This window comes from Podarcis muralis, chromosome 5 (assembly GCF_964188315.1).
Source record: "Podarcis muralis chromosome 5, rPodMur119.hap1.1, whole genome shotgun sequence".
Classification (NCBI taxonomy): Eukaryota; Metazoa; Chordata; class Lepidosauria; order Squamata; family Lacertidae; genus Podarcis; species Podarcis muralis.
Window position 1 is genome coordinate 48,639,444 of NC_135659.1, and position 22,060 is coordinate 48,661,503.

Consider the following 22,060-nt stretch of genomic DNA (forward strand, 5'->3'; position numbering starts at 1 on the left):
CTGTATTCTTACTTTTAAAGAAAACTGTGTTATGTTGTTATTATTTTAAGAGGGAAATAAAGGGGGAAATTTCCAGGAACAATCCAGACTGGACAAGCCAGACTGGATCACTTAATTAAATGATTTTAACGCATCATTAGCTTGTGTCCAATAAGTTGCAAATGGAATGTGCTCTGCTGTTTACTCACTAGCATGTGTGAAGAGGGATAATATCAAAACAATATATCCTCTCCTATCTTCCTTTACATTCCCACAAAGGGTTATGGGCCCAGAGTTGGGTGTTTTTGAGTATTTTTGGTGGATGACACTGGTTTGTGATCCTGAGCTGAAAAGTATTTTTCTGTGTCTACTTCCTGGTAAGAACATGGCCAATTGTTCCATTTTGTGAGGGGTTAGCCCCCTCCCCTTCCCTCAGAGTTCACAGTAGCTGCGGCAGTGAAGAGTTATGATTGACTTTTGATATTTAGGGATTTTTAATTTTGGAAAAAAATTCTCAAGTTTTGAATTTTAATTTTTTTTCAAATTTTGTTTTTGAGATGGGAAGTGGAATCTTTTTGGTGATGCAAGCTTTAGAATGCCTAAATTAGAAGAAGGAAATTTTATTTTGTGAAAAAAGTGTTTGATAGCAATTCTTCAGGCAAAGAAAGTTTTAAATGCAATTACTAATCAAAAGCCTACTGGTGAAGATGAATACTCCATTGCAGCAATTAATCTATGGGGAAATCAGAATGACCAAGCAAGAGCTACCATTTTAAGTGAAATTACAGATGTGCCAAGGGCGCAGGTTAATACATTATATGATCCCTCCAATATCCTTAAAGATCTAGAAATTGTGTATGGAATTACTAGCAAAAGGCCTCACAGAAAGTTGATGTGAAGCATCCTCAAATTAAAATTAGATTCAAAGACAGACATTCTCAAACATGTGAATGAATTTACAACAATCATTCAGAAACTTGAATTAACACAGTATCCTTTAGGGACTTAAACAGGCTGCTAGAGCCTGGAATCAGAAGCTACATCAAATGCTAACACAGCTTGGGTACAAGCAAGGCCACACAGACAAATGCTTGTACACCAAGTCTAATAATGGACAGCTTTCTTATATTCTTGCCATCGTTAATGATTTGATCATTGCCACAGTAAATGACAAAGATTACACACAGGTTGTGAAACATTTAAGCAAAGATGTAGAAGTCAAGGAAGTGGGAAAGATCCAGTACTATCTTGGAATTCAAGTGAAAGAGAAGGAGACGGTTCATTTCTGCTTAGCCAAAAGCAAAAGATGTCTGAACTGATCTAAAGCATGCACATATAAGAAGCATACCCAGTCGCCATACCCATGACTACTGACTTTTTTAAAAGAATAAAGATTATTCAAAGCCATTGCCAGACAACAATGAGTACAGGTCAGCGATTAGAAAGCTTTTGTATCTTGTTACTACATGTAGACCTGACTTAGCCAGTGCAGTGGGAATTCTGAGTAACAAAAGTGAATGCTCCCACTGAATATGATTGGGGGGGGGGTGTAAAAAGGGTAGTTCGGTACTTACGGAGTACGATAAACTGTAAATTAAGTTTACCAGCTGTTAGTAATCCTAAAATGATTGGTTTTCCTGATGCAGATTGGGCTGGAAGTACAACTGATTATAAATCCACAGGTGGATATGTATTTATGTCTGGAAATGGTCCCATTTCATGGGGCAGTTATAAACAGAATTGTATAGCTTTATCTTCCACAGACTCTGAATACGTTGCAGCTACAAAAGCATGCAGAGAGATGGCCTGGCTTGATCAACTAACCAAGGACTTGGTGAGAAAGGGGCCTGTTAGTCTGATGGAGGACAACCAGAGCTGCCTAAAGCTGTCCCAGAGTGAGAAATTCCACACAAGGACAAATCACATTGGGGTGAAGTACCACTATGTGCATGAGGCCATCCAAGAGGGACTTATGGAACTATCTTACTGCCATACCAGGGAGATGAGTGTGGACATCCTGACAAAGCCCCTACCAAAGGAGAGTTTCCAGAACTTTTGTGTCAAGCTGGGACTCTGGGTGGTTGAATAAAATTTATGTGTATGTTGTACTGCCTGAGAAGGGGTATGCAGGATGTATTATTTACTAGAGCAGTCAAGTACAACATTTTTCTGTTGCCTAGAATGGACATGCAGGGGGATGTGGCTCCAGACAGGGAGGACTTCCTGTCACATCTGCTCTGGAGCTTCCTCCCCCTGTGGGTGACCAGGTAGATGGGCATGACCCAAGTTGACCAGATAAAAGGGCTGGCCATGCAACCATCTCTCCCTTGGACTCTTACTCTATTAATCTTACTCTTGGACTCTCAGTGCTCTTAGCCAGCGCATGGCTCAACCTTCATAGGATGGAGCCCACAAACATAAAGTCTGAGATGTAGCTCAGACTTCTTTTTACTGCAACCACAAGATAGAGCCTGCCTTCAGATTACTGCTGTGAACTGAATGTGAGTAAAACTTTATTCTTACTTTTAAAGAAGTTAAAAGTTATTATTTTAAGAGGGAAATAAAGGGGAAACTTACCAGGAACAATCCAGACTGGACACTTAAAGGATTCTAACGCATCATCAGCTTGCTTCCAATAAGTTGCAAATGAAATGTGCTCTGCTGTTTACTCACTAGCATGAATGAAGAGGGATAATATCAAAACAATATATCCTCTTCTACCCCCCCTTAACATCCCTACAGTTGAGACTTTGATCCAGGTCTCTGAACCAATTCCCTTACCTTTCCTCCCACAACTAATATCAGGCTTCAGGGCATCGGCTTCCTTCCCCCCTTTGGCAGTAGATAAGCAGAACAAAGAGAAACGAGTCTCTTACCAGTTAGAAACTTTAATGATCACAGCGAGAGAACAAAGAATCCATTCCTAGGAATGAAGGCGCTCCCAATTAAGGGTTCCGCCCACTTCCTCTCTAGTCACCCACATCACTATCGCATATTGTAACCTGATCTCGCAACCGGTGTGCTTTTTGTGCTGCTACCTTATCTGCTCTTCTTGACCATGGACTAGGCGGATGAACACTTTCAAGCAACAGTGAGTCTGTTAACTCTCTCTCCCCCCCCCCCCCAGTTCTTCTTCTCCTAGCTATTCCCCACCCACTATTTCCCAGCTTCTGCCTGAACTATGTCCCTCTACAAACCACTGTTCCAAAACTATACTGTCCTCCTGCTCCTGGGTAGATCCTGGGAAGATTCTGGGTCCTGATCAGGAGCAGGGGGAGGGGGAGGCTCCCACCATTCCCCTTCAGTGCAGCCCTCCTCAGCACAGTCCCTGACAATTAACGACTTTTACTAGTGCTACACTGCCATTTCACAATTAAAATGAAAGTTTCCCTGAGTAAAATCGACCTCCTGTCGAAATAGGGCATTATAAATCTAATAAGATTCTCCTGTTTCTATTTTACTTGTTTGTTGCTGCTTGTTTTTTAATTCTATGTTTGTTGTTGTAGTTTTCCCTTCTTTATAAATTTAGCTCTTCTGCTTGTCAACCCTTAAAATAAGGATAAGGCTGGGCTTGGTTTGGTTTGGTTTGGTTTGGTTTGGTTTGGTTTGGTTTGGTTTTTTAACTTGTTAAGGAAGGAGGAAGAGACAAACCCAAGACAGTGAGAAATTGACAGGACATAGGCACTCTCCCGTGCAACTTCAGTTTTTATCCTACCTTAGAAAACTCACAATCCCCACCCCATGTATCCCAGAGTAGCCCATTTCAATTGTTTACTATAGACAAAAAGAGTAGTTCCAACTCCCAATAGGTGGGATAATAAAGTTACAATATTCCCTCATGTTAAGTTATACTGAGCCCAAAAGATCTGTATTTGGTGCCCTTTTAGTTTTATTTTTGATAACCATTTGATTAAACACACACACACACACAATGTGAAAGAGAAAGTTTGAAAGAAAGAAGGCCACCATTCAAATTTTTTAAAGGAAATGAATTCCCAAACAGCAGCGTTTGCATTACAAAGCCACAGTTTTCTGAAATGTCAGTCATCCAGAATGTAAAAGGGAGAGTGGATTTCTCTGTTAATGGGCTGTTCCTCAACACAAGGTATCCAGAAGCCTTAAGTGGACACAATGTTAAAGTTGGACATCCATAAACTAAAGATTAGCTAGTCCTTTAAAGAGGCAATGCCCATGACCTTGTGATTAGTGCTTAAGGTGAATGAAAGCTAACCTTACACCAAGAGAAAGAGAGTCCCCATCCCACCCCTAAACTGAGATTATTGTGTTCAGCCAGAGCCCAGCTTTCCCCTCCAGGTGTCCACAAAAAAAGAGTGTTGTGGTGGCTGACAGATGTAATCTAATGGGAACTTTCCTTGCCCACTCTCTACTTCATCAAATGTATGAAGTGTGGTGCTGAAATGGCAGTCAGATTTTTTATATACTGTGAGTGGTTGGGAGGTTGCGCACACACACGCGAGGGGGGGGGTATAGATGAGAACATGAGTGGATTCAGAGGAAAATAAAATGATGTAGTGGTTAAGAGCCGTGGACTCATAATCTGGTGAACCGGGTTTGATTCCTCGCTCCTCCACATGCAGCTGCTGGGTGACCTTGGGCTAGTCACACTTCTCTGAAGTCTCTCAGCCTCACTCACCTCACAGAGTGTTTGTTGTGGAGGAGGAAGGGAAAGGAGATTGTTAGCAGCTTTGAGACTCCTTAAGGGGAGTGAAAGGTGGGATATCAAGTACAAACTCCTCCTCTTCTTCTTCAAAAGAAACAGTGACAGAAACTGTACAACCTTGTTAATTGGTCACTGTAACTAGTTTGCTTTCAGGTAATGCTCACTGTTTTTTTCTGCATTTCATTTCCCTTTGATCTCACTCCTTTATACACACACACACACACACACACACACACACACAGTATATATGCTTGCCAATTTAGGATTATGTGTCATTCACCCGACGTTGATCCAGAAAAGTGTCTGCCATAGGAAACTGTTAGTGTGCAAGACCCTTTTTTGCTGGTTTTCCTTACCCTTCGGCAAATGCAAGCATCTAGTGGCGGGGGAAAGGCACTGCACGCGTTCTGAGGCATCAGAATCATTTCACATGTTTCAGCCCTGGGAGATTTTGACGGATATTTTATTTTTGGCAACTTAAAACTGCAATATTCCTGCTTTGCATTTCCCGCCCGAAGTACACCAGCAACCGCAGCAGCAGTTCCACACCTCAGCTGAGCTGGTTGGCACCCCTTTCCGCACCACATTGACCATAAGTAGCGACGTTGCGCCCCACGGGACATCTTTGCACGGAATGGGCTTCACAGCTCAATGCCGAGCCTTGGGCCTAAGCACAGTTTGTGATGGGACACAAGCAATCACAATGAAACCCAAAGACAAAAACTTTAAAAGATGCACATTTATTTAGCATTAACCAAGCGCAGGGGAACCGGAGGCTGTTTAGATGTTATTCGCCTCCCAACTCCCATCATCCCTAACCAGCTGAGGCTGATGGGAATTGGAGTCGAGCGGCATCAGGAGGGCCACCGATTCCCCACCCCGGAATTAACCCCATCGATTTCGACGGTATATTAGGCTTTGATCTGTGACTTGTTTACTCCGAAGTAGACCATTGACTCAAACTGGATTGTTTCAGCAAGACAAATAATCTTAAATATTCTCAACTGCATTCCGGAACTCCAAAGAAAGTTTAGTGATCGAGTTTCTGAGGGGATGAGTTTCGTAGTTTTAGTGCATGTGTGTTAGAACAGTTACGATATTTAAATGATTGTTATTGAATTCTTTTCCTGCCGCAAGTCTCCAAAAAGCTTGTGCTTCCTGCTAAGGGAGAAAACAAAGGTCTCGCCCTTCCCACACTCGCTTCTCTACTAACATCTGAACAATTTGGGTAAGAGTGAGTGTCTGACGTTTGGAGTCCTGAGTTGCAGGCCTTTTGACTGCTTCCTTGCGCCGCTACCTTCTTAGTCCAGCTCTTCCGCCATTCAGACCACGTAAACCCAAGCGAAGGTCGACAGTTATAGATTAAGGAGCCTGGAGAAAAAGTCAGGACTCAGGTAGATGAAAGTGGGTTAGGTTACATCCATCCTCCCTCCTTTAGTTCGTCCACCTTAACGATTGAGGAACAGAACGCGCCATCTGTAAAATCGTTCAAGTTACTGGACCTGTTTGTGGAACCCCAAGAATGGTTAAGAGAGGCATGACTCAGATATGCCCCAAATGATTCAAGGAAGAGGACCTGGAAAGGATAGCGGCGGTGAGGTTACACTCGGAGCTTGCGTTTGACTCCAGATTTCTCCCCTCAAGTGAAGCTCTTAAGTGCACTTTCTTGTGGGCAACCACCTCCGATGAGGCTACCAGCCCGGATATTAAACACAGCACTTTAAAACGAACACATTTTGTTTCCAGTGAAACTTCCTTCCGGTTAAACAGGCCCAAACTTAGCAGCCATCCCCATTTACCACCACCCTTGCTTGGCCCGCGAAGAGGACTTTATTGGAATAGCAACAGACACGCACACACGTAAATCTCGCAGAGTTCAAAAGTGCCCAGCGCACAGGTAAAGGTTGGTAGTGGACCCCAGCTTGCTTCTGGCAGCAAGGCACAACCCATTCACAGTTCAGGGGTTCTCTCATCTTGTCTAGGGGATTACTCGGGAGAAAAGTGATTGTGCTTCGCAGCCACAGAGCTCTAGCCTCCAGCTCAAAAGTTGGAGGGGAGTGCATTTCCACCCCCTTTAAAAAGCACATTCATTTGAGAACCGGGATTGCCATCCCAACACTTGCATTACTGAGAAGTGCCTCCTATTGAATTCAGTGGGGTTTGTGCCCCAGTAGACATGTTTCGGATTCTTCTATACGTCCATTTACTTTAAAAGTAAGGCTGAAATATACGTATAAAACATGTTTGTTCTGTCTGACCCAGCCCCACTGTTCGAGTAGGAAAATTCGAACTACAGCACAGGAGTGAATCTATTCAACACTGGGGCGCTGGGAAGGCAGGTGATGAAATTTCCTACCTCTCACTGTTTGTTTGGGGTTGTTTGTTTTTTTTTAAAGTTGGTTTTTCCTGCGACTAGGTTGAGAGGAGGCATTCCACCCAGAGGAATACGTTTTACACGGCTCCCCCATCATATGATCAAGGAAAAGGGAGGGGGGAGAGTCACGCGACTGAGATTTATAATTCACAGAGGAGAGCCATTATGGACATTTAAACGCTTGGGGATATTTTATTTGAGAGAGGAATCCTTTACTGGGTTCTGATCCAAAAACTTCAAAAGTCGGCCGTAGCTAAAGGATATAACAATGGTGATATCAAATACTGGGCCTCCTCCAGAGCAACCAACATAGGCCAATCCGCTTTCCAACAAATAGCCACGATTGGAGCTTGAACGCTTTCCTGCTGCTGCTGCTGCTGCTGACATTCACCCTACATTATTCGCAACCATGTATTGTATGGCTCTCCCTTTGCCTTCAGATAACTGGGAAATCCGAAGCAAAAGTTTAGACAATTCCAGGATTTCAAGAGATATAAACTGAGGAGCCCCAGCTCTGATTCTTTCCTCACGTGTCTGCGACAAATTCCCCAGGGCGCAGGGGTGCCAATTTGAATAAAATATTTGGAGGGAGAAGGTGAGCCCCGCCCCCACATATTCGATCACAAGACGCTGAACGCGCACACCTTTTGAATGGTAATAGCAATCAACTTTGGTGGGGGACCCGCCCCCTTCAAATATTTTAGGGGGGGCGAAGGGGCCTCGGCCCCTGGGAGTTGGACCCTATGCCAGGACGCTTGGAGAATCTTGCAACCCCAGCGCCCACAGCGCGTGTACTAAGAATACACCCAGAAGCAGTGTGGCCTAGCGGATAGAATGGTGAAAATCCTAGAGATTCCCTCGAAACATCTCACTTCGGGTGCAACATGCGGGGGTGGAGGGGCTGATGCAAGATCTGAGTTCGAGGCCCAAGTCTGTCAATTACTCTCCGACTGGCGTTAAAACAAGCGGCTTGTGTCTGAGACTGGGTTCCCAAGGGTAAATAACGAAGACCGACCTGCCTGACCCAGGGACCCTGAGAGGGTGAGAGGATGGGCAGGGTTAGAGCCAGCCAGACAGCATCAATGGGGACTTTGAATAACATAACTAGTACCTGCTTCTGAAACCTGCCTAGGGTTGCAGCCTTCGTTCTCCGTCATTCAGGAGGACACGTTTGCAACAGGAAAATGCAGGGAGAGGCTGGAAGTCCAGCACTACAGCAAGTGACGCAAGATGAATTGCGAGAATAAACGCTTGGCGGATATTAGAAGTATTGTCCCAGAATCAGTGTGTGTGTGTGTGTGTGTGTGTGTGTGTGTGTGTGAGAGAGAGAGAGAGAGAGAGAGAGAGAGAGAGAGAGAGAGAGTGAAACGAGGCAGTTTGAGACGAGGGCATCTTTCTTAGAAAGGGCAAGTTATTATTATTAACCTCTTGGCCGGATCAAGCGGGCCATGGTCCACCTCCGGGGCTGCAAAGGGCGCGGGGAGGAGGGCAGCCTCACTGGGCCGCTAATTCTTAAGGGATCTTTTCTATCCGCGGCGCAAACCAGCTCCTGCGAATCTGACAAGCGACTTTTCGCTGGCCCTTCCGTCCCTCCCGCGGGCGCAGTTCACAAGGCACTTGAAGAGACCTTAATCTGCTCAAGTACTAAATCGCCGTGTCCAAAGGGACCCCGGACACCCGAATGCAGGACGCAGCTACTCGGAAGGGAAGGAAGCTGCTCGGTTGGCATCCGTGGGCCTCAACATCTCCAAGGCCGGGAAATGAGTTGAATCAAGCCCGCAGCGGCCCTGCAGCCGAAGGGTGTAGAATAGATGCATTACATCCCTGTATAGTAAATTCTGAAAGAGAGTCAAGCTCCAATAAATATGGGGTGAGAAAGAACTCAAGAACAGGATCGCTTTTGCGAAAACAGATTATTTTGAAAGCCATCAAGCGAGATTATCGCCGCCACCTAATGTGCCCACGTGTTTTTTTTTATTATTATTTTTAAAAATAGGATTAGACCAATTCATAGAGGACAGCTAATGTTCAGCAGCTGTATATCCATAAACTACCAGATGCCAGGGACAACGGTCCCTGCAGGTTGACCGGTCGCCGGCGACTGGCCGCTGTTGGATGCGCTCTGCTCTTGTTATCATTATCAATTTAGGGGGTGGAGTAATTATCGTTCCACAGTCTTCATTTAGCAAGCTGAATCCTCGACTAGGAACGTTTTCTAAAAACCTGCAATCTTATCCGCGACGGGGTGGGAGTGGGAGGCTTCGGAGAGGGAACAGAGAGCATCTTTCAAGTGAAGGATCTCGGCTGTCTCCTAAAATGGCGTTTTCCACTGCATTTTACAAGACGGGGCTTTTTTTGGGGGGGGGAATGGGCTTTGGAAACCAATTCCCCAAATATATATATTTTTAGCGCCTAGATTTAATATATTTCGCGCCAATAGCGAAGTAAATGACCTGCCAAAGCAAACACCACGCAATCAGAAAATTAAGCCAACGGGTAGTGACGTTTATTAAATGGGGAAAAAATGATTCTTTAATTTCAACACTGGAGAAAAAGTAGAGGTTGGGGACGCAAACTTCAAATTCCATTCCATTCTAAAGGGTTTTGTTTAAAGCAACTTAACAGCTCCCAGGATAAATTATTTGATCGATATTTCTCTCTCTCTCTCTCCCTTGGGGTTACCAAAGGCGATCACGAGCCATTAGATCTTGCATTTGAATTAAGCTGGGAGATCAAAGGCTCTGTTACATACCATAATTCCTCTTGGCACCTGTTGCCACAGCTAGGCAGAGGGCGAAAATTAAAAATAAAATAAAAGTTAAACGTGCTGCCGCTGCTCACTAAAGCTACGAGTCACGGCGGAAAACAGGCCAAGTACTTAGGTACAAACTCTGCAGGTTTAAAAACGGAGGGAGGGGAGAGAATGTAATAGCCCGCCCTGTTTCAGACTAATGCCCTTCCTTGATAAACTTATAAGTTTTCCACCCTCTGATTAAAATACATAAAATTGAATTATTTTTGCCTGTAGTAAAAAATAACCATTCTAGTTTCCTTTTTAAAATCACTCCTTCCTATTCAATATAGCTAGTCTGGAGTAACAAAAAGGAATCCGGTTTCGTAGCCCGAGTTATGCAAATATTAAATTAGAATGCTACTTTTATTTTTCTGAGCCAACTACACTTGCATATATCTCAAAAAAATCAGGTAAAAGCCTGCACGCTTTGGGCTGCTGTCCCACGATCACTTGAAAAATTAGCTGATTCATAGGAGGTTAGAATCTACACTACCCGTTTAAACTGGTTAGAAAATGGTTCCATTATCGTGGTTCCCGCTCCCTGGTAATTCTAGCAATCGTCAATTGGTGTGGTCATGGGAATTATTTGTTAGAAATCATCCCCCCACATCCCTTCCCTCCGAAGAACTGCACTTCCCACGACCTCCTTCGCGGGGAAACTTGCAGGTTCTGAAAGAGTTTAATACCAGCGGTGCAGACGACCTCCCAAACTAGAAGGTGTCTTGCCATATCTTTAGGACCGAGGCTCCTCGACATGCATGAGCCTTCAACTCCATCCCGCTGGATAGGAGCTATTTCTCCGACTATTCCTGAAGACCACCGGGATGAGGTCTGGGATTTAGAGGCCCTCCCCACTTCCCCACCCCCAAGGAGCAGGACGGCTGAGCCGTACAGAAAGCATGCACGGCTTTTTTTTAATCCGGTCCTGCGTTTGAAACGAATCTCTCCGTAATCAAATTCACATGTTCACAGCTCAGGTTCTACCCCGGACAGAAGCGTTTGAATTTAAGCCTTTTTAAAACTCCGCGTCAGCTTCAATGCCACCAAGGCAGCAGCAGCAGCACTACATCCGAGGACTTCTGTCCCACTTTGGGCTGCTTGGTACAACAGGCGTGGATAAAGTCAAGGAAGGTGAAACAGTCCAAGAAGATCAAGTCAGAAAATGTGGGTTTGGGGGGCGGGGATGATCATCCCCTCCTAATTATCTTGTCAGATCAGAGGAGGGCAGCTTTATATTAGTGCCTCACTTCAATTCCTCTCCAAAGGAATCGTATGGAAGCGACTAAACACCTCCACACTCCAGTCTTAAAACACATTGAAGACTATGGGATTCCACCCTAGGGGCGTGAGGAGTCCTTGATTTACGACGGGCCCTTCCAAGACACCTGGAAGAGAGCCTCGTCGATTTCGAGTGAACTTACTTCCAAGTAAGAGCTCTTGGGACCCAGGCAGCAAACACTCAGAACAAACATTTCCTTTCTAGAAACACCGCGGGCCTTCACTCCCCACCCCCACCCCTTCCAAACTCCTCAGCCTGGCTGATGCTCTGGAAAAAACAACAGGACTGTAAGAATGGCACAACCCTCTTCGCCATTGTTTAAATCCCAACTTTATTGGGTTGCAATGAAGGAAGAGAAGGACCTGTAGCTAAAGTTTCCACTGGCCGTGCCAAGAAGTCCACCTATTTTCCATCTGCTTTAGTTGCATAAGAGGGAGGGAGGGAAATCGGCAAAAGCGCTGGGGATAAATATGAGCACATCTACTGCAGAACCAACAGTGCCCTGGTTGTCCAAGGTAGCTTGCAATTTAATCACCACCTGACTTGGCTTCAGTCCGCAAATCAATTGTTCCGAATGGTCTCCTTGATGTTATTAGAGACATTAGGTGGGGTATATGAGGCCTGCGGATCTGGAGCAGCGGGAACCAACTTCGCTTGGCCCTGACCGGGGTTCTGTGCTGCCCAGAAATAGGCGAGATAGAAGCGGATATAAAACCATACGATTGCTATCCTAATTCTTTACTCCGTAGTGCCTTCCTCCAAAGATGGCAGTTGGGCGAAAAGCCAAATGGGGATGTTTGAAAGCAACTGCTTAGTAATCAGGACTGAGGCACTCTACACATGCTCAGGTTCACCACGTGCCCAGGACTCAGATTCCAGGACTTTAACTCTGGAACAAATTAAGGCTGGCCACACTGGAACAGTGCTGTGTTTCGTTTCGTTTCTGTCCTGTGTTCTCTATGCGTTTCCCACAAACCATAGCTTCAAGCGCAATCCTGTGACTACATGTTTACTCGCAAGGAATTCCCGTTAATACTAACGAAGCTGACCGCCAAGGGAAAGTGTGTAGCGGTTTGCAAGCCTACTTCCTCCCAGAGGACAAGGGGCAAAATGAAATACACTGTTATTATCAATAAATACCCTGGATGTGGTCCGCACTGGTATATTTCCCTTGGTCCTGCCCAGTTAACTAATTCACATCCCTCCCACACGGACAAGCCCCTCTCCTGAGCAATCCAATAAAAGCTTCACCACCATCCAGCCTCGAGGTATGAAAGAGCTTGAATCCAATCGCTTGGGAAAGCGGTTCTCTCATCCGGGATGCCCTGAAGAAGCACCCTTCAGTTCCCCCTCTCCTTAAAAAATAAATCAGCGAAGCCGGTCCCTAAAGGCGAACGCCTCTGCATCACTTCTTCTGGGGGAACAAGCGCAGCAGCGGAATCTCCTTTTCCCGGAATGAAAAGATGCCCTGGGAAATAGCCAACTCCGCAAAACTTTCCTGCGCTCTCCCCAGTCACTCTCCCCTTTGTATCATTTTTATTCAACCCAGCTTGTCCCGCTTCCCCGCTCCGCCCTGCCTCAAAAACTGAAGGGGGAAACGACTGCTTCATCCTCTCTCAGCTACCAGCTCCACCCACCCCCGAATCAGTGTTACAAACTTCCCTTTCAAAGTCTTCCTGGGAAGATGGACCGCATTTTAAAACAGTTACAGATGGGTAGCCGTGTTGGTCTGCCATAGTCAAAACAAAAAAAATTCCTTCCAGTAGCACCTTAAAGACCAACTAAGTTAGTTCTTGGTATGAGCTTTCGTGTGCATGCACACTTCTTCAGAGTTCTTTAAAAGTTCTCTAAGTGGGTAATAACCCCCCTCCCCCGTGCGCGCACACACACCACACTTCCTAAGCCTTCAACCAAATCGTTAGGCATACTGAACCAAAGGGAAGAATGCGGCTTTTGATGTTTCCATTAAACATACACAGAGAGATTTTTTCTCTCTTTTAAATGTCCGCGATTTACTATACAGATGGAGATAGTGGGTGGTCGCCCTGCAGTTCCGCCCTCCCAAAACATCGTCGCTTCTCAGGCAGTACCTTTCTGAGAAAAAATGATCGTCCTTAATTAACAGCCCATCCACACTCCACTGAAGCTGAAGTACTTTTAAATCGGTTCATCTCCCTCCCCCGCCCCGCCCCGCTGCAACTTGCAGAATTGTTGCTGAAGATGAAGAGCTTAGAATTTTCTGGAGCAGTTTTCGATTCCTTCTGCGGCTTTTGGAGGGTGCCAAGTTACTGACTCCCTCCCCTGAACCTAATCTCCGGGCAGCACCGCTTCAATTTCTCCACCCCTGCTTTTGCATCCCCTGCATCCTATCCACACACATTTTTTTTAAAAAAAACATAATAGGGTAGAGGTTAACATCCAAAAGACTCTAATTATGATGAGTTGATTTTAATTGGTTCTGAAGTGAAAGAATTGCACAAAAATATTGCAGAAGTGAAAAGAAAATTATGGTGAGGTGGTTTTGTTGTTGTTGTTTTACATACCCTACCATCAACAACAAAAGTCCTAACAACATTGTTATGCGGCAAGTCGTCGAATGCAGTGTGTCCTTCCAAAGGTTTGTTTTGGTTTGGTTTTTTAGGGGTTGTTGGTTTTAATAAGCTGTTGGCTAATATAACTTTTCTCTCACTTGGTCATTAATGAGGATTTTCCCTTTTAAAAAAGAGTGCGGGGTGCTGGGAAAGAATCCTGTTCTGTCTCGATATCTCTTCAAGGGGAGGGGGGGGTCTATTGATAGGAAGAAAAATATCCCTCTCTGGTAGTGATTTTAAGAGTCCCAAGGCGAAGTGAAATAGCTCCTATAATTAAGGCCTTAAATGTACCGTGAAGATTTCTGCGCATTGTGAGCGAAGGAGGGATACCGCCGGCTTAAAAAGAGAATGCATTCACTGCCCAGCGATTCTCTCTCACACAAACACAAACACACACGAGTCACGCTCCAAATATTTTCGTGATGCTGGTTAGAAACAAAAGATACAGTCAATGGGGCTGCGATCCTGACCCTTCCTAATTCCCCAAGTCACTTTCAAACGCGCCTGCGGGCTCCTGGTGGTGGCAGTAATGGGAACCAGAAAAGGGCAAAAGATGATCATCCACTTAGGAGGGAGAAGGGCCCGATTGTGAGGAGGAGAGGCCGAGGCCGAGCTTAGCGCCAGAGCGGGAGAGAGGAAGAAGAACAGAAACCCCCCTCTCACATTTTTTTATTATTATTATTATTATTATTATTATTATTATTATTATTATTATTATTATTCAGACCCGGACCGAACAAGACGATCTCTCTCTCGCGCTCTTCCACACGCCCTTCTCTAACTCAAGGCAAGATCGTTTCACTGACCTGTTTTTTAAAGCATCCTGAACAGCAACAACAAAATATTTCTTACCACGTTCGTGTTCCCGGTTTCACTTTAAAGGAGAAGTCAGTGAACAATGTGTTAGAGTTTGGGCATCCCATGGAAGGCGAAGTGGGGAAACAGAGCACACCTTAAGTCCGCTCTACATTATTCATCCAGCCAGCAGGAGCGTTAAGGGTCTGCGTCCCATTCAATCCACTGGAACCCCCAAATCCACAGCTTGGCAACAGTTCAAGGAAAGCGCTAGGAAGGAATCGGTCGAATCCAGGATGGATTCCTGGAGGCCAGCCCGACTAAGTTTTGGGGTCGTGGCTCGAGCACGAACGATCTTGAAGATACAGGTTCGTTTCGTGTACAGAAAAAGTAACCAGAAAGATACGACAATGCCCGCCAAAAATTCCAGCAGAGTGGAAATCATGGGCCTGGTCTCGGATAAATTTTGTTGGGCCAGGGTTTTGCAGAAAAACGATGGGCTGCGCGTGCCCGCTGACATGAAGCCCACCTCCACGCAAACCCTGTCACTGGATCCCACCGTGAGCGGCGCCTAGAAAGAACAGCAGCCCCTCCAGTGCATACAATCAGCACCTGGATCTTAAAATCTGCCCTTGGGAACGGAAAACGGAGAGCGAGGGAAGATTTTTTTTTGCGGGTGGGAAGGGAGAGCTTTATTCGCATTTCCCAGGTACCTTCTCTTTTACCCATCAAACGCGAGGGCCTCTTAAAAGTCCTGCGTTGTTCTCTTATTTTTAAGGCGGAGAAGCAGCTTATTCCAGGGAATGGAGGGGGAGGGGCTGCAGTTGCCTATTTCGCGCTGGGCCTCCTGCATGACATTTAAATAGAGGCAACAAAGGAGAGAAGGGCGGTAAAATAAAACCTGTCATACAACAGTCAAGAAATGTTTCAGTCTTCTACAAAACAGATCTATTCTGCCCCAGTGGGAAAAACCGCTACCGATTTTCTAGGAAAATATTTCGAGTTCGAGATGTTCTTCCACTTAAAAAAAAAAGGAGAAACCAGAAAAATCCCCAGCGAGGTTCTCTCGCCGCGCTCACCCCGACCCGCTTGGAGATCCATCGGACTTCGATCCTGAGGCCGAGCCAGCGATTGTGGTGCGACGGGAAAATGAAACCGACTCTGGGTTCTTTACACGCAACGCGCTACTCTGCCTACATACTCCACGCGACGATTAGGAAACTGGCACACTTGCTCAGAACGTCACCTCGTGGTCCAAAGGACGGACATGCCTTTTTCCCACGCCATCCTCACACCTGGTCTTCTCTTATCAACCAAGGGGAAAACTTGGACGGACTGGAGAAGACGAGAGAAAGCGACCTAACAGCTCCCCTAAAGCAAACAGCATCACCTGATCTTAGGGGATGAGGGCGAGCGAGAGGAGCCAGCCTGGCCTCTTTTGTGACTCCAGATCCACCGCATTGGTTTCACATGCAAGAGAGAAGGACTCACACGCTCTCCCTGGCGCCGCACTCCTGCCAGGGCAAGAGGCAACAGATGCAAGCCAGGGCTGCTGCTGCTGCAGTCAGCCCCTCGGGCTTCTTACTTTGCGATTGTTCTAGTGGAGGCTCCAGCTCTGGAATAAGCTGCTTACGCATTATAACCTTTAACCTCTGAACTCTGCGCCTCGGTCCTGCCTTAACGGAGAGGAGGACTGTGCAAAGTTCGGTTTAATGTCGTAGCCGCGGGAAAGAGGCCAGGCATTTTTACGCCGCGGGATTCCGCCCTGAGAAACACGCGGAACTGCTCGGGAGTCATTCGAGATTTCAGTCCCACAGAGGAAAGATTTGACACGGATTTGCCGACTTCTCTCCACGCGGGAATAGACGCTTTTCAGGGGCGCCGGTAGCTTGAAAGAGATGATCCAAACAAACCACCGTTGCGGGGCGGCTACACTATGTAACCCGAGGCACACACTGAGCGGCAAACCAGGGGCGCGTTTCCGTGGGGTTCGTTTCCAAGCGTTCCCGCAAGCCGCCTATGCGATGGAGTAAGCTCCATTGAAATCAATGGGATTTTCTTCGCAGTTGACCTAACCTAGGGAGTTTGATCCGGCCGACCATCCGCATAAAACCGAGCGCTTCAGGCCCACACGCGCGGCCCTTGCTAGTTTGTTACCCGTCCCCCACTCCCTTCCCCCCTTTTTCTTTGCCTAATCCGCAATAAATATCTGCACATTGGACCCAGAAATTGATTTCACGTGGCTAATGAATCAGATTCAATCCTATCTGCATCTTTGCAGCCAGCTGTTTGCAACTCAGGGCCTAATGATGGAAATATTCCCCTTTCGCCTTGTGAAAAGGCGCACTGTGCGGACAACTTCGCGCTCAGACTGCCCCCCAACCACGCAGTCACGGACACGCACTCTTTATTTACAACCCGAAGCCTATGCAGAAAAAGCGAGAGCGCGGAAGCTGTTTACCCAACAGAAAGTATATCCTAACGTCATCAAAGCTTGCCTCTGGAAACGGGTAGGCCACCCTTTTTGCCGCCCAGGTTTACACAGCAGATTTAACAATTTGGACAGAAGCGCAGGGTCGCAGGGTGGTGGCGGCGGGGGGAGAAGATGACGCGTCGCGGAGGTGGCGGAGGAGAGTAGAAAGAGCTACAAAGCTCCCTCGATTTGTAGCCATGTGCTCAGCAATCTGGAAAATAGATTCATTTTGCCTCATTCTCTTCTCCCCGCTTTCCACGTCCTGCCTTGTAAGTCTCTTTTGTGGGGACCCGCACATGAAAAGGGACGACTAAGTGTCTGACAGGGGATCGCTTTTCAAAAGCAAATGTGGGCCAGAGGGAGACGCGAGACCGCTCGCTGGGCCTGCAGGGAGGGCAGGACTCCTTTCAAGGAACAACATCAACAAACTCCGCTCAGGGCTTGTGGCCCGGGCGGGCGGGGTGGGGGGAGCGGCGGCAGAGGCTGGATGGAGAGACAGATGGAAAATGCTACAAGAATCCGCCTCTTTTCTCTCCTTCCCGCTCCCCCCACCCCACCCCTCACGACCCCTTTCACAAACCCACATCTATGGGAGTCTATTAAAGCCGTGTAAAAGCTAGTAAATGAATATTTTAGAATGGGGCTTTAGGCCGATCCATTCACTTACTCCTTTCAGGGTCATTTAAGTCATGGGCGGCGGGCAGAAACTTGACAAGGCAGTCGCTGCCTGAGCGATCCGGGCAGGATTTTGTTTATGCAAAGCGGCGCATTTTCTCATTTGGCCACAGATATGAAGACATTTCAGGGGAGGAGGAGGAGGAGGAGGAGGAGGGGAGTCTGTTTACTTTTGTAGCTTTTTTCTTCTCCTCAAAATTTAGGCAGGGATCTCGGGTTTCAGACGGTCAGTTCAACCCTTCAGGCTCAGGGGTTTCTCCGCCAGCCCCCACTCCACCGCCACTTCTCCGCACCCGCCTCCTCCTTCCATGTGTCAACATTTCCAACCAAAACAAAAAGGGGAGTGGGAGTATAATTTTCCTCCTTTAGCAACTGCCTTGGCAACTTCCAAGTATTTTCCGAAAACAAGAGTTCAATTGGTTGCCAAGTGTAACACCAGAGTTTAAAAGTATGATGTACAACTCATGGTTTAACACTTGAAATTTCAAAGAAACGGAGGAAACACTACCTATGTATTTGGAAGAGTGAAAATGATGAATTTAAGAGGGCATTAGCAGCGGGATGGGAAAAGTTTAGCCTCAAGTGAGCTTGCTAAGGACCTACCCTCCTCTCCCAACGGGAAGTTCAGTTCCTAACGTTGTTAACCTGAACTGCTCCTACTCCACTGATCTTACCCCTACTTGACTAGAACAATTTACTACATGTGCATAAGCATAGGCCATAATTCGGTTGCAGACTACAGCCCTGTATTTTGCGGAAAAGTCAAGTACCTCAGTTACAACGCTATGGTAGATTGCTGCTCCAATGCATAATCTATTATTATTATTACTAGTAGTATTACTACTACTAATACTACTACTACTACTAATAATAATAATAATAGATTGTACACTACTATTGTTACTGAAAGTACAGTCGATTAAGGCCCACCAAATATAGTTATTAGTTAGCTCTCCAGAGTACGTTTAATAGTTAAGATGCATTACTTTTTAATATTTGTATTACTTAAAAAATATAATCCAAATATAAAAATCACCGGACGCAGACACTCCTCGCTTAGGAGGACCCCTGGAGTCCTAGCTTTAGTCGTTAGTTTGCATTTCTCTCTCTTCTCTTTCTTGTGTTAAGAAAGCCGATAGCGAGACCCACTGGGTTTCTTTAAAAGACATCACAAACATTTATTAATTTACACCAAAGGTGGACAAAAAAAAATTACGTTGCCTTTTCCACATCAAATTATTCACAATTCTTTCAATAAAATAGAAAGGATGAACAGCTATTAGGGAGAGCTAAGGAGGCTCTGGTGGGTGCACAATATATACACACACAAATAAGTCCAGATACACAAGAAACACACACGTTGAAGGGGCGGAGAGGAGGCGGGTGATTGGATAATAGGGGACTTCCTGATGCAGCACGGTCTTTTGAGATGTGCACTTGAAATCTCTCAACTTCTTTTAGCATTCCGGTTTCCTCTTTTGGGGGAACAGACTTTCAATGTTAACTACGTTCAGCAGACATTCTCCTTAAGCAGTTCCTTGGGGGCGGAGGAATAACAGAGGTAGGAAACCATATGGGGAATTATTTTTTTGTTTAAGAGAAATGCTACTAGTGGAGTATTTCTGATGCTCCAGCCACTTAAGACGAAAGGTTTACGGTTGCTGACTACACACCTATCCGAGAGCAAGTCTCACTGAATCGCGGGACTTGTTTCTGAGTAAACATGCCTAGGATCTGCCCATCGTATTTGGATGGCGGAGCGGACTGCTAGGAAGCTACCGCCACCCTCCTGGGAGATCTGCACCGGGAAAGCACAGTTCTCCAGCAAGCAGCTGCACAGAATGCGGCAGAAAGACGATCTAAAGATCTCTAAAGGAGGATTGGGAGAAATAGGGCCATTCTGACCCCCACAGAAAATCCACCTGGGTAGCTTAAGATCCCAGCCTTAATAAAACAGGCCCTGTTTTTAAAATGAAATCAAGCTGCCAGAAGTCATTTGATAAGAAACACTACTTTTTAAAATAGATGCGTGAGTTGGTCGGTGGTTCTTCTCCGCCCCCCCCCCCGTCCTCCCTCCACAGCAACCCTCCTCCTAATACACACTAAGAATCCTGAACACGCATGGAGAGAGGGAGAGGGAGAGACATACACACAGAATCGATCCAGACGCCCGAACAGTTCTCAAAAAAGGAAGAGTTCCTACCTTTTAAAACACAACAGGAGGGCAATTGTGAGAATGGAGGGGAGGGGGGCAGAGAGGCCAGGAGGGGCTGTGGGTTAGGATCTCGGGGGGTGGGGTGAGTAATGGTGGCTGGTCGTTGTCGCGTTTTTAAAAAGGACAACTGTTGAGGTTTGTGAGTTTGCTGGAAAAGTTCTGTCCGGACTGCAGGAGGGACTCGTGGGTGAGATTCAAATGGTTCGGTAAGGGCGTCAGAGCCGGAGAAAGCATCGCCAGGACTTGCGCTTGGCCCCCGGCGTGGCCCGCCGGGAAGGGCGAAGCGGGGGCGCTGCTGGTGGAGCTACCGGACGGCGGGGGGGCCGCGCCGCCACCGCCTCCGATGATGTTGTCTATTGAAAAGGAAGGCCTGCTGCCGGCTCCCTGGTCCGCCTTGAGGCTCTGCAGGAGGGAAGCGGTGGGGCTGAGCTGGCCGGCGGGGTAGAAGGCTTTCCTGCAACTCAGGTCGCCGCCCAGGAACGACGAGAGGCCGCTGGAGAAAACGGACGGCGCGGCCGCCGAGGCTCCGGGTCCCGGCGGCGCCGGCAGGGCGCAAGGAGGAGGCTGGAAGGGGAACGTCCCCGCCGCCCCGCCGGCCCCCGCCGCGGGGTGGTGGTGGTGATGGTGGTGGTGGTGAAAGCTCTGCAGCTGGAGCCCATAGTTGTAGCCGTAAGGTCCGTAGGCGAAGCCGGGGAGGAAGGCGGCCGGGTCGGCGGCGGCGGCGGCGCGCAAGAGGAGCTCGGGCGGCTGCGGGTGGAGCTGCTGCTGCTGCCGCTTGAAGCGCTTCCTCCGGCGCAGGAAGGAGCCGTTGTCGAACATATCGGCCGACTCCGGGTCCAGAGTCCAGTAGTTGCCCTTGCCCGGGTTGCCCGGCTCGCGGGGGATCTTGACGAAGCAGTCGTTGAGCGACAGGTTGTGGCGGATGGAGTTCTGCCACGCGGGGAACTTCTCCCGGTAGTAGGGGAAGCGGCCGCTGATGAATTCGCAGATCTCGCTCAGCGTCAGCCGCTTCTTGGGGCTCTGCAGGATGGCCATGGTGATGAGCGCGATGTAAGAGTAGGGGGGTTTCACCAGGGGGTTCTTGCCGGACCCCGAAGCGCCCGACGACGAGGAGGAGGAGGAGGAAGAGGAGGAGGAGGAGGAGGCTGGCGCAACTGGCGCCGATGCCGCCACCGCCGAGTCGTGGCTGTCCCCCAGCGCGGCCTCCGGGCCTCCCTGGGCTGGAGAGAGGCTCCCGCGGGCCGCCTGCTTGGGCAGGAGGCGCAGCTCCTCGTCGTCGTCGTCGTCTTCCTCCTCGTCGTCCTCGCTGAACTTAGCCTGGCCGTGCTCGTGCGGAGGCCCCACCACGTCGATGTCCTCCACGTCGGACAGCGCCTCGTCGTCGTCCTCCTCCTCCGGAGAGGGCGCCGCCAGCAAGCCGCACGGCCGGCTGCTCCCGCTGCTGCAGCCCAGGGTCATGGCGACGGCGTTGGCGGGGTTGCGGCTGGGGCTGCTGCTGCTGCTGCGCTCTCTTCTTCTGCTGCTGCTGCTGCTCGGCGCTGCCTCGGGCTCGGGCTGCTCGCCTTGGCCACCCCCTAGCGGCGGAGCGGAGGAGGAGTCCCAGGAGGAGGCGCCACCGCCCCGCCTCCCCCCGGCTCAGCGCTCCCTGGCAGTTCCCGCCCCTCAGGCGAAGAGCGCTAGGTGCGGGGTGGGGGAGGCCATGGGGGTGGGATCCCTGGGGGTGGGCAGTAAGGAAAGGTGAGGGAGGGGAGACGGGGCAAAAGGGAGGGGAAGGAAAGACAACCTCCCTTCCAGCGCGGCTCCCTCCCGCCAGAACTTCTCACAGGCACTGAGCGGCGTCGGAGAGCGCCAGGAGCCTTTATAGCGCGGCCCGCGCGTCACGTGCTGGCGCGCGCAGACGGACCCTGGGCGCTCGCTCTCCCTCGGTCCCTCCCCGCCCGCGCGCGGTTATAACTCGCGCTCGGAGCAGCGCGCGACCTCGGGCTCTTCCCTCCCCCCTCCTCCTTCCGCGCCGTTGGTTGCGCCTGGCGGGGTACCTGATTCGCAGTCCCGCCAGACGTTCCAGAAGGCGCCCTGTGGCCCGGCCGCCGCGCGCCATCTTGACTCCTCTCGCGCGCCGCTCTTCCCGCCCTAGAGGGTCCGAGGGTCTCGGAGCAGTGACTAATAATGAGGACAGTAGTAGTAGTAGTAATGATGATGATGAT

General features: G+C 48.3%; 1 protein-coding gene across 1 annotated transcript; it reads right to left on the reverse strand.

Annotated features, from left to right (window-relative positions):
• Window positions 1-18,794: 18,794 nt before the first annotated feature.
• FOXD2 (forkhead box D2) lies at window positions 18,795-21,718 on the reverse strand. The gene is given in 3 exon segments (XM_028733548.2): window positions 18,795-20,444; window positions 20,446-20,498; window positions 20,501-21,718. Coding segments are annotated over 3 exon segments (1,341 nt in total). The 5' UTR covers window positions 21,315-21,718; the 3' UTR covers window positions 18,795-19,970.
• Window positions 21,719-22,060: the final 342 nt, after the last annotated feature.